Source organism: Euprymna scolopes, chromosome 37 (assembly GCF_053919585.1).
Source record: "Euprymna scolopes isolate OS-2025 chromosome 37, ASM5391958v1, whole genome shotgun sequence".
Lineage (NCBI taxonomy): Eukaryota > Metazoa > Mollusca > Cephalopoda > Sepiida > Sepiolidae > Euprymna > Euprymna scolopes.
Window position 1 is genome coordinate 58,644,080 of NC_136518.1, and position 13,635 is coordinate 58,657,714.

The 13,635-nt window shown below is 31.8% G+C and overlaps 1 protein-coding gene across 1 annotated transcript in view; it reads right to left on the reverse strand.

The window, feature by feature from the left end:
• The window catches only part of LOC145261202 (uncharacterized), a 751,089-nt gene that overhangs the window by 462,673 nt on the left and 274,781 nt on the right, over positions 1–13,635 (reverse strand). The window contains exon 9 of the mRNA XM_080119542.1: positions 10,286–10,402. Coding sequence (XP_079975668.1) covers positions 10,286–10,402 — 117 coding nt within the window. The remainder of the gene's footprint in view (positions 1–10,285; positions 10,403–13,635) is intronic.

Sequence of the window (13,635 nt, forward strand, 5' to 3'; positions counted from 1 at the left end):
TTGGGTTTTAAGATTTAGGATAAGAGCTTTGATGGGAGAGGGTTTGAATGAAAGAGAACTGATGTCTATTTTTTTTTTTTTTTTTTGTTAAAGTCTTTCACTCCAAACAAATATTGCCCCACCTGGAAATAAGGGGCTACTATTTAGGATTGTGTCCAACAGGAACTGTGGGGAGTTGAGAAACAAGATTTCTTCTCACAGTACATTTAAACTTCTCCCAGTTAGTACAGTCAGGGAACAAAGAACAGGAAGGGAACTCTAATGTCTAGCAGTCTGAGAAGTAGAGTAGAAGTCTTTCCGGCATCTAGATATCTGAACAGTGAAGATGTGTGATTTTGCTGCTTGTCTAGTCAGTAGCATGTACATTGAGGAGGACACAAGTGCTAGGAGTTGAACAATTTCATTAAAGTACTTGTAAAGTAGGCACAGAGATGCAACACTGACGATCAGGCAGAGGTTGGAGCTTGGTTGATAGTGTGGGACTGATTAAATTGAAGACCTTTTTTAACCCTGTTTAAGAGTGGAGACCAGTGATACATGCACCAACCCAAATGTAGGGAGATGCATGGGAGAATTGTGGCCTTGTAAAGATATAGGATACTCTCTGGTGTGAGTAATTTTCTAGCACGGTAGAGGAGGCTAGCCTTTTTTGCAGCAGCCTTGGCAATGCCCTAAATGTATTTGTTCTAATTATATATATATATATATATATATATATATTTGGCAAAAATGCTAATTAGTAAAACCTGAAGAGAGTGCTCAATACTATTGCAGAGCAAATATGCGTTTTATTTTTTTATTACTGTTTTATCTGTTCAGTTACATATTTTGGCAACCGAAACATAACTGAACAGATAAAACGGTAATAAAAAATAAGGCATATATATATATATATATATATATATATCCTATTATATATCAGTAAATATACTTGGTAAGTGAAGTACAAAATGCATGCGATTACTTAGGTATGGCTGATACGGTTTGTCACTAAAGTTCATAGAGTACCTTATTGGTTAATTCAGTGTCATATGATATAGAAAGATTTGAATAGTTGTGCTTTAAAACTCCAAAAAGGATTATCACAAAGATATGAGCATTCATGGCTCCTTGTGTCCACCTCTAATGACAATTACTTGCAGCTCATTGTTAAGGAAATAGATCTATGGTTAAGTTAATAAATCTTGGATTGTCATCATCCTTCCATGAATGTTCCAACATTATATTTGTGTGATAGGCAGGGACAACACTTGTGCTGCCTTATTGTCCAGAATCCTAAATTAATTAAAGATGGAGTTGGAACCATGTGTGGACGATAAAACGTATCAGATTAATATTATAAATTCCATTTATCAAATACCTTCTGCAAGTGCGTGAAGTACTCCTCAGTGTTTCTTGAAAACACTTCTATATCATCTAGATGGGCCATAGCAAAATGTTTGATGCCTCCTAACACTATAGACATCAATTGGATAATCACAACTGGTGCATTAGATAACCTGAATGATATCACCCCAAAATTGAACAGCCCTGTCGCCTACTCTGCAACTAACATATCATGCATCTATTTCATGTTTACTCACATCATTACATAACTTTGCCCCCCCCCCCTCCTGATGTAAAATAGAGAGCGAGTTTGAAAAAGAATGAGATTGCCTTGCTGAATTCTCAACATGGCTGACATTTTTTTTTCCAGAATTTGGAAAAATCTGGAATAAATTCCATTTCGGTGACAGAAATAGAGACAGATGATGTAATAATCTGAAATTGTGATAAGTGAAAGCGGCATTCTCCTGATCTTTTTCTAGAGCCACCTTTTAATATTGAGACCTAAAATCTAAGGCTGGAAAAAAGGTGGACTTCCCCAACAGATCCCGGATGTCATTAATCAGGAGGAGAAAGGATATGTTTGAGATAAAGGAAAAAAATCCTGCCAACAGGGTCAACATGAAGTTGTCTTTTCACAACAGATAAACCCTTTTAGGGTGATATAATAGCACAATGCAATAACCATAGTAAGCACTTTATTGGTTTATCCAGATTATGGCATATCAACCTTTTTGGAATTGTATAATTTCAAATCTATGCTGAAAATCTGATGGTTGTGTAATAAAATCAGGAGTTTTACCATGACCCTTATCTGTCCCTCAAATCCACAAAACATAAAATACACTTACAATGAATAGTCTGACTAGTTGATTTGATTATTTAGCACATTCCTAATTTGGATTGAAAAGGTGCCAAATTAAATGTTTTCATAACGCAGGGTTGTATAAAGCTGAGAAATATGAATTATATTTTGGACTGACACTCTCCTGGTGAAAGTAGGAAGGCAATCTTGGTCATACGATCTTGCCAAACTCTCTAAGAATCAAACCAATTGCCATAAGAAAAAAGAAAACGTTAAAAGATTTTTCAAAGATCGTAAAGATACGTGCGTCATTTTTGTAGGATTTTGTGTAAGTCAGGTGGGATAGGGGTTGTCGAGTAAATATTTTGTATTGTTTGAACTACTGTTATCGGTTATGTCATGGCATAACGGATGAAGTACTAAGTAAAATTCAGTTCTAAGTGACATTCTTCTGAAGGTTGAAGGTTCAATTCTCAGTGTGGGTGATACTAAGAATATAATTGCGAATTACTCAAGACTTCTACTTGTTCATGGCTGATGGAACGAGAGTATGCTACTCTCGTGGATTAAATAAAGAGTTCCGATTGAAATTCTGTACAGATTCCAGGGTTTAACAGGATACGCCTGAAGGTTGGAACTTCCGTTGATCAAAATATTGTGAAAATAGCACTCAAGATGAGAAAAATAGTCTGAATAATCCGAATTATTAATTCTTATCTCAAAAATTCATAAACAATATTAGTATCTGGGAAACGAGTTATCTTCCTTAGACTAGCACTCTTCTGAATAAAACAGTTTGAACACATGATTACTTTCATTTTATGATAGAAATTAATCCTTGAATATAGAAAGGGTATTAATTTATGAGATAGAGTTTGGAGTGATATATATATATGTGGATGAAAAGAATTGACAAGGAGAGGGATATAGAAAGGAGGATAAAAGTGAGAATGGCAAAGGGAAGAAGACAAAAAATACATTTCTTTTTACATTTGTACGTTAAGACTAATTCACATATCTTAGAAATAGTTCTGGAAAACTGATATTTATCTTTCAATGGATTTTTGCAATTAATTTCTTCAAATTTCACTGAATGTTTATTTTATAGTTTCTGTGATAAAAGTTTTCATTATAAGAAATACATTTTTTTCATTTTAGAGATTAACTTTAGGCTTTTACCTTTCAAAAAATTAAAATTTAAACAGCAACTAATATGAAATTTTATAGGAAATCTCTTTATAAGCGGCACTCACTGTTGCTTTTTTCTGAAGAGAAGGTGAACACAGAAAGAAGGTGGAGGACAGAAAATGAAGGAAGTATGTAGAATGCGGGTGTGGGGTGTAGTACCGAGACCGCCGAGATATATTAACATTAATGTTAATAATATATCTCGGCGGCCTCGGTAGTACTCTGTAAATGAGGGATATACAGAAGCCGGGGGGGGGGGGAGGATAATGAAGGTAGGGGATCATAGAAGAGAAGAAAATTACAGAAGGGGGATGGGCAAATACAAGATGAAGACAAAGACAAAAGGGTAAAGAAATGAGACAAAGAAAGTACACAAAGATTTTTTCCAAGTTGTAAACATTTTTGCAAAGAAAAATAAGTTACTGACAAATATTTAATTAATATTAAATATGAAAAAGATAAAAAAAATTTAATTTTATCTTTGTTAGCTTTTGTCCGTTTTGAAAGGCTTTTTGATATATTTAGATTGCACTGTATCTGTTGTAAATTATTGCTTTTTATTTTTTGTAATTATTACTTTCTAGTGTTATCTTAAAAAAAAAAAAAGATTTGGAGTGGACAGTCTGTTACTGTAAATTGTTGAATTTGATATTTTACGATTTATAAAAATGAATAAATTATCTGTTTGAAAAAGTGTATAATGCAAAAAAAAAAAAAAAAAAAATGCAACAATATAAATAATTGAATGTTTTTCATTTTCATGTAAAGAAACAAGAATTCATTTTGTTTAGTCCCTTCTGGTTATTATCCTAACTTGTTCCTGCATTATGCATCAATCTGGGCAGCCAAAAACTAAACGTGTTTTATATCTTTTATACAAGAGGATTTTGAAATAAAATTAACAGTTTAAAAAAAATAATCCTTTAAGAAAAGGCAAGCAAACAAAACAAAACTGTCACATGCATGCGTGAATAAAATCATTTCATGTGAGGTCAGAAACTTGAAACAATTGTGCTAAAAGAATAAAGAAAAGACAAAAAGGAATATGAAGTCCAAACTCATTAAAAGTCAAAATGCTTCCTGAAACAAAAAAACACTTAGGACATTAGTAGTGAAAAGCATGCGGAAAAAAAGGTAGTAAGAAATCACCCTGAATCCATAAAAGAAATATGCTTGAAAGAAAAAGAGTTTGATTATTATTTTTAAAAAATATAGATGTAAAGATAAGCAAATGACTTTGTAGAAAGTGATTACCTCCCTTTGTTAAAATTATGATTTCATATTTATCTACCTTTGCAACATTGTATGACACCATATTTTTCTAATATGACCATATTTTAATTACTGTTTTGCATAAATGTGTTAACTTGCTTTAATTTGAATTTAAGCAACAATAACTTGTTAGGAGTAATACCAAAATACATTTCACTGTAATGTAAGTGACTGAAATTGAAACATTAGATATTGTTTGACAAACATTTAAATTAGTATCTGTGACAGATGATAAAAATTTCTGTAGAAGCAAAAAAAAATATTTTTACATTACTTTTTTAGATTACGACATTAACATTTTCGTGTTAAAATCTATTTATTATTACGCATGCATTCTGAAGAAAAACTTAAAATTAGTAAATGTGCTAGTTTAATCAAGGTTTTTTTCCAAGATGGTGAGGTCTTGTAAATGCTAGCACATTTACTTATTTCAAAAGCATTTTTCTTCAAATTTCATACATTTGAAATTTTAACCTAAAAGTCATCTAAAAAGTCAAAAGAAACAAAAACAAAATTGCAGAATAAAAACGGTTTTTATCAAAAAATATTTTTATTGCAATCTGCTCATGGTGCCAATATCAACGCTTGGCCTTTTTTTTTTTTTTTAAATTTAGATCAAGAGAGCAGTCAAACAAGTTCTTATAAAACTGTAGATCAACTTAGTGTTTCATAATTATAAAATGTGTCACTTTTTAAGTGGAAAAAATTATTTTAATCGTTTTATGAAAATCGGTTTATAACTAGAAAAAAAAAATCAATTTTAGTTTTTTCTTACTGTTAAGTTACGTCGAATTCATTGAAAAATTAACAGATGACAGATACATAATTTTTTCTATCATAAACTGTTAGAAAAGGGAACAGAATAGAAATTTTTTTCCATGGAGTTTCGAAAATTTACACTTCATATCAGACGAAGAAAATAGTCTAGTTACGCAAGAAAAGGAAACAGTGTGCGTATATAAGGGTATGGTAGTTTGCTTTTGTTATTTCAGGCGAAACCCTCTTTTCAAAAGACAAACATTCTTTCCTTTTGCTGAAGAGTAACATCTAAAAGTTCTTTTTTGCTTGAATATTCATGCCTCAGCAAAATTTTCGATATGTAAATCTTGTTTAACAGCAACAAGTAACCAAAATATGCAGCCAATACTTTGCTGATCAAATTAAATATTGGTTTCAAATTGTGATGAGCAAAGGAAATTCTTTATAATGGTTGTAGCTAGGCAAGTTTTATGTTTTACAATGGGAAAATTACCAAATGTCTTGGAAAAAAATTGATTTGAATTATGTAATAAAACTTGTTTTTTCTAATATTTTTTAATTAACCTTTAAATGTAAAGAATACAAACAAGATTTTGTTGTCAAGTTAAGAAAAGAAACTGCATCAGTTTTTTTTTTTCAATAAATAAAATAAAAGGTGCTTATTTATATCAAAGTGCATGCAAAAGATGGTAGTTCAAAATAAAATAGAAAAACTAGTGTATTTACTTATTTATCAGTTGAAAATATTAGTGTACATCAAAAATGATTGAAAAGAACTCTGGTCCCCAAGTAAAAATGTGTATAGTCAGATTTGCGTCTAACAAAAACAAAAAGGACGTTTTTTTTATTTTTTTATTAAAGAATTTTGTTGGTATTTTTCAGTGTGCCGTAGAAGTGTAGCTGTGCAACGAAAAAAAAAATCAAACATGCAATCTTAAAGATAATGGCCCCCCCCCCAATTAACAATAATACATAAAAAAAATAATTTGGTATGCAATATTTAGAGAACAACTGAACTTGTTACGATGAGGGACTTTTTGGGTGAAAAAAAAAAAAAAAAAAAAAGATTTAAGATACATCAATTCAATTTGTTCAGCCACCTTCTGCAATAGCTATTACATACCAAAATCAGACCAACAGAATTGTGGGTATGCTGTACTTGTGCAAACTTGTTCTGTCAGTCAGAGGTATGCTCTTTAACAGTTCTAGGAGGTCCATCTTCCCAAGCTTTATCCGCTCACCCTTTGAGAACGGGTTACTTTATTTTTATTTGCCTTGGGTTTCCCTCCAAGGGATGAGGCGATCATGGTTACACAAGGAATGCAAAGATGAAAAGAAACGAAGAGTGAAAAAAGCATGTATAAACCGCTGCATGTGTAGAGAGACTTTCATTATATTTGGTTTGTAGATCGCTCATTGGTGAAAACATTACAGTATACTCGCTTTCCCCAAAAGTTCAATCTAAATATAAATTTATATAAGAATAATAACTGAAACTTCAAGAATCTTTTGTTTATTCATATTTTTTGTGCGTGGACTGTTATCTTATACTCTGGACTTCTGTAGGACCCGTGGTGCAGTGGATAGAGGCGTTGAGTCTACAGTTCAAGGTGAGCAATGCCTAAAGATTCAGGTTTTAATCCTACCCAAAAAGCAGGCTAGAGGATTAGTTGGCCAAAATGCGGTGAGACAACAATTATGGAAGGCAGCAATTACTGAGGATACAGTTACAAGACTCAGCATTCCTATCCTGTCGCAGTTAACCACCTGAAGAAGGCCAGATGAGGAGTTGGCCAAAATGTGGGGAAACAACATTTATGAAAATAAGGATAACACTCCGCAAAAAGAATAAAAAATGAATAGATGAATTATGAAGCCTCATCTCAAAGGATTCCTTTTTCTTGAGAAAATTGTGATGTGAAGTGCAAAGTGCTGACAAAAAACGTTTCACACATTTCATGGTGATTGGTGTGCATTAAAATAAAATCAAAACAAATCATGGTGAAAGAAATGTTAGCATGTGCTGTGTTTGCCGACTTGTGTATGAAATGATCTTTCCGCAAACATTGTTTATGTGCAATATTACTGAACCAGACCTCCCCCCCCCTCCAAGCTTGATTTTTCTAGTTCACAATATTTTAAAGTTTTGTTTGTTATTTTAATATTTGAAAGATAGCTGAACTGACACGATGACAAAATATTTGTAATAAAAAATTACTTCGACTTGAACTAATAAATTTAAAAATTTAAATTAAATTTTGAATCTATAAGAAAAAATGAATTGGTTGTTTTGAATTCAAACAATAAAATATACGTTTGAAATTTTTGCTGATGATTTTGATTTTACATAATAGAGCATATAAAGTTATCTTGCCAGATTTTGAGTCAGACCCAAATAGCAATCTGCCTATCATTTTGAACTTTTCTACTTTTTTTCATTTATTCCTTTCACTATGTAAATGCTATTTTTAACGTTCTGAAACAATACAAGGGAAATAACCTTGGGAGTTACCGCCCCTAGTACATTCGGGTTGTTAGCTCTGGAACTTTTTCCAAACGAAACGCATGTCCATTTTTCTTCCCTTTTTTTTTTTTTTTTTTACATTGTGTCTTCAGTGATTGGGAGATCCTATTTAATAAAAAGGAGGCTAGAAGGTGATAACATACTACAAACATTAAATTAATGTATCTATATACTAATTTAATGTTCGTAGCATGGTATCACCTATTCTCCTTTTTAATTAATAGTATCTTCCAATCAAATAATTTATGATCTGGAAACCGTGACATGTACATATGCACGTTAAAAGGTACTACTGTATTAATATAGATTCTTTATATAAAATCAGGTTAAAATTCTTATTTTTTTTGGACAAAGCAGTTTGTAAAATACGAGTTCATTTCATAGGATCCAATAAGAATGCGATTACATCCATTAAATCAATCAGACAACCTCTAAAGATTCCCTTTCTGACGCTCTACATTTTGGCTCTACTTTAGTTTTAGTAAACTGTATGCGCATTGATCTTTTTCATCAAGCAGAAATACAAATTTTATTTACTGATGTTAAAAATTTATAATCTATGGGAAATGTACTCTTTACAAATTCGTAATATTTCTATTCTTCATATTACTACTCTTATCTTGAGTGCCATTTTCACAATGTTCCGGTCAATGTAACTTCTGACTATTGCACTCTGGAATCTTTGAATTTTGGAATCAGTATGGAACTTTGAACGGAACCTTTTTAATTCTTGGTCTTGTCCTGTCAGCCGTGAATTAAATGAAAGGTTCCATTCAAAATTCTGTGCAGATTCCCCGAGTTCAACAAGATCCACCTGAAGAACGTCAGAGGTTACATTGACTGAAACGTAAAAATGATATTTAGATGAGAATAGTAAACCACGGAATCAAAATACTAATAACCGATCCTTACCTAAAAAATTCAGAAAAGTATGGTTCAATAAGTTTGCATCAAATTAAACAATGTCTGAATAAAGAACAACTTCACAAATGTCAAAATATCAGTTTTTTTCATGATTTTAGAAGGTAGTGGTGAATACTCTCAGGTGACAAGCGTTTCCCTCTCCCCGTTTGTTATATTTGATAAAATCTGGGTCTCAGATTTATTTTTATCTATTCTACGTAATTGTTTATGTGTTTGAAATCTTAGAAACGTGCATATATATAAAAGACGCGTTAGAATATTTATTTCTGGAACTTAATTTTCATATTTGAAAATTCTATTGAATATGTACTGAATATTACTCTCTCTCTCTCTCTATATATATATATATATATACACACACACATGATGATTGTTGCATCTTTCCAGATGATTGCCATCACATTAAGTTCTCTCCATCTCATTGGCCATGCCATCTTCGATGACTCTGCAGTCCCGCTGTAGATTTGCACATCTTGAAGCAGATGTGAAATAAAAATTGAGCAATGAAGGGTATTCCTATGAACAATCAGATGTTTTCTCAAACCAGCAGCAGACTTGCAAACTTTGCTGCATATTAAACAGATTGTTTGGTCCAGACTAATAGGTGCAAAGTTGATCTGAACATACATATATCACGCACACATATAGAAGTTATTGAAATACATATAATAATTCAATTACACAGAACCTTTCGCATTACATTCCTGTAAGGAATGGTCAGACTAAATTTTTAGCCTGACGATTTCATACTTTAATGAAACATGACGATTGTGTGTAACTTATAAACTATATATTTTCTTAGCTCTAATCATGTATTCAACACTTGAAGTAATTTCTGAAATTTGATCTATAAAATATATCTCCTCATAAGATTTTATATGATCACAATAATTATATAGATATAAATTGGGATATTTTTTTCCCAACCAATACAATCAAAACGTTAAAATGAAAATCAGAATTTTATCGACAAATGACTCTTCAGATTTACATCTATATATATATATGTGTGTGTGTGTGTGTGTGTGTGTAAAAAGATTTGGGTCACTCTTTTTTTTATATAAATGCTCGCAGTGACTTTGAATTCATATTACTTATAATCATCTGGACAATTTTGATTTTAACTAGAGAAATTGTTTGATTGAAACTATTCTTTGAGTTAAATATTAAATACTTTTGCTTCTTTTGTAGTTTGTGAACTCTTAAAGTGCCACGACCACCATCACCACTATTACCATCACCATCCATACCATCAGAAGAAATGATATTTTTCGCAGCATTTTCCCTAAAAAAAAAAAATCACACTACAGCAAAAAAAAAAAAAAAAAAAAAAAAAAATTGCAGGAGGAATAGTAGCAGCAACAGCAGTGGGTAGGGAGGAGTAATATCAAGAGAAAAAAAATGGCCAGCAGAGTCAGCAAATATTTCTCGGCCAGATGTTATTTGGAAAATTTTCACTGATCAGTTTGAAATTCTAGATCACTTACGACAATCAAGTTCATCAGAGGTATCTGGACAGTTGACAACCCCATCACATTTAAGGCGCCCATCAATACACATACCCCCTTCGCATCTAAACTGACCAGGTCGGCATGGTATTGATTCTTAAAATGTTGTAAAAACAACAGCAGAAAACAAAAAGAAAAACAAAAGTAAGTCTTCCAGTGTTAACGTTAGATGAAAATTAAAAACAAAACATAATTAACGCCATACATGAATTACTTCCCTTGATTAGAACTTCTGAGACTTTACCTTACTTACTATCTTTGTCTTAATGAGGTTAACTTATTAAAGCCTTTGTCAAGGAAGGTTCCATGTGTTGTACTTATTACTGTTACATAAAGTAAACCATGACGAGCTTAGCATCAAATAAGGCATAGCAAAGAATAAAGAAGGTAGGAAATATATAGAACAGATTCAAATAGGTAATAATTAAAGAGTTCTAATCAAGAGCAGTAATGCATATGGCAGACAACAAAAAATAAATATTTTCAGTGCCGTTTTGGCTTGTAATCTATGTACCATGAATCTACTTTGGCATGATATTTACACTTACATTGCAATCTACATTTCATGAGTCTGTTTTGTTATGTGATCTACACTTCACATTGCAATCAACACGATACGAGAGGAAGGAAAACGCTTTGAATTGATTTTGAAAGAATGTGTGGTTAGAAAGTCTGGAACCTTAATCCTAACTTTCAAAGCAGAGACTGTGACACTTCAGCTTGTTAAACGAAAAATCGCTGAAGGCTCAGTAATCGATTCCTTGCAGATATCAAGCCAAAGTAGAAAGGTGAACGATATAGATATTATTCCTAACTGATATCAAGCCAAAGTAGAAAAGTATGATGTAGAGAGTCCTTGCGGATATCAAGCCAAAGTAGCACCATATTTGCTTACTAAATTCGTTTTTAGTTTAAAAAAATGTTAAAAAGATATTTTAAATGTGTAAAAATACTAAAACAAAATGAAAAATATTAAAAACATGTTAAACAAAAAACATAGTTTGAGTATAAAAATACTAAAACAAAATGAAAAATAAAAAAAATGGGACAAAATATTATCATGCCAGTGCAAAATTATTTCTCAATAAATATTGGTATTTATCAGAGGAACAGTGTACAACATATGATTAATAAATGACCACATTTCTTTTTTATGCTAATGAATTACAACTTACTAAAGCCAAAAGGCACTCAAGGATAAATGGAAGATCTATGATACATAAACACGTGATGTTAAAAAGATTAGTAAGCCTATTCAGAGTGAGGAAACCCAGGCCTTTGTCAAGTTGTCCTTTTAAGATTAACTCCATTATATAAAACTGTTGCTCTATTAAGCCTGATATTTTGTACTTGGAGTTTTTTTGGTAGTTCTAGTAAAAATTGTTATTTTGGGAAAGCAACATTCCTGTCACTTAACATGTGTTTTTAACTATTGAAATTCAGTCCAACATCTTAGTAATGGCCATGCTCATCTAACGAGTAGATAACCATTATGTATGTCTGCACCATAAATTCAAAACCATTGGACAAGGAACTTTAGAAAAACTGCTGTTCTTTGGTTTGAGAATAGTCTTTCTCATTTTCTTATTACTATCTAATAATAAAATCTTTAACTTTTATTGCTTGTTATGAATTGTGACTGATTTAGGAATATTTAAGTGTAGTGTTATTTATAGACAATACCTTCATAGCTTAACAGTTACAGCACTCGACTACAGTCCTTGTGGTTGAGATTTCTAAAACTGCTATAGTCAGTCATGCTGAGGAACTGCAGTAAGGGCGAAACATGTCTGTAGTTGACTATTTTATTTAATTTCAAACAGGTACATATTTTGATAAATATTTAATATGTAAAACAGGTAACGAGTAGTCCAGTATATTATAAACTTGTCAACAAAGTACAACTAAACAGAAGAACAAGAAATGCACTGACAAACAAAAGAAATATAAAAACAAAATAAAAAACAAAAATACAGTAATTATAAATATGGATGTTTTAAAAGTGAAGAGACATTAAGTCACTATTACCGTGGCGGTTTTATTAGTGAAAGGACAACATTATTACGAGGGGGGGGGGTTATTTGTGAAATGGGACAATGGCATTATGGAGGTTTTATTAGTGAAAGGGGACAAGGGCATTATTATTATAGGTTTTATTAGTGAAAGGGGACAATGGCATTATTATGGGGGCTTTATTAATGAAAGGGGACAATGGCATTATTATTATGGGGGCTTTATTAGTGAAAGGGAACAATGGCATTATTATTATGGGGACTTTATTAGTGAAAAGGGAACAATGGCATTATTATGGGGGCTTTATTAGTGAACGGGAACAATGGCATTATTATTATGGGGGCTTTATTAGTGAAAGGGAACAATGGCATTATTTTTATGGGGACTTTATTAGTGAAAAGGGAACAATGGCATTATTATGGGGGCTTTATTAGTGAAAGGGAACAATGGCATTATTATGGGGGCTTTATTAGCGAAAAGGGAACAATGGCATTATTATGGGGGCTTTATTAGTGAAAGGGAATAATGGCATTATTATCATGGGGGCTTTATTAGTGAAAGGTAACAATGGCATCATTATTATGGAGGTTTTATTAGTGACGTGGCACAAATTTAGTTTACATAACAATTTTTAATATGTAAACCTGTATAGCTGTATTTAACAAAGGTTATACATACATTGTTTACGTTATCAAATTCGTTATTAACTTAAGTCTAAGGAGACAAATCGAAAGACAGAAAAAGTTAAACATATTCGATGGAGAAACAGAGGTAGAGACATACAGGAAACAAAGATTCTGTCACACTAGATTTAGAGAACGTTGTGGTTATTTCTATGATTAAAAAATAGAAATTTTTTATTTTGATTTGATTTAAATGATTGTTTTACAGCATATCAACCCTTTAAGTTATTCAATGTCGACTATTTGGATAAAAGGTCTTTATTTTGTCTGAGGTTCTTAATATTTTCAAAAGACCCAAGTATAAGTCCTAGTACTGCGAAATAATCAGAAAAAAGGAGAGTTTGAATATGATAGGATGCCACCATCACAATTTGGGGTGCTTATGCACTTATGTTACCGTGCTATTTTTTAAAATCATATTTTCAAATTAAAATCAAGTTTTACTATTTTTTTTTTTTTTTTTGTTAAATTGTTAGGTGGAAGTACAGAATAGTTACAAAACACCCTTCCCACCCCATGTTAAGAATGGGCTTTCAGAATAATAACGTTATTATTTCAGCACGGTAACAAGTGCATAAGTACCCAATTTGGATACCCGGGGCCCATAACCCTGTCTTCCCTGTTTATGCCTCT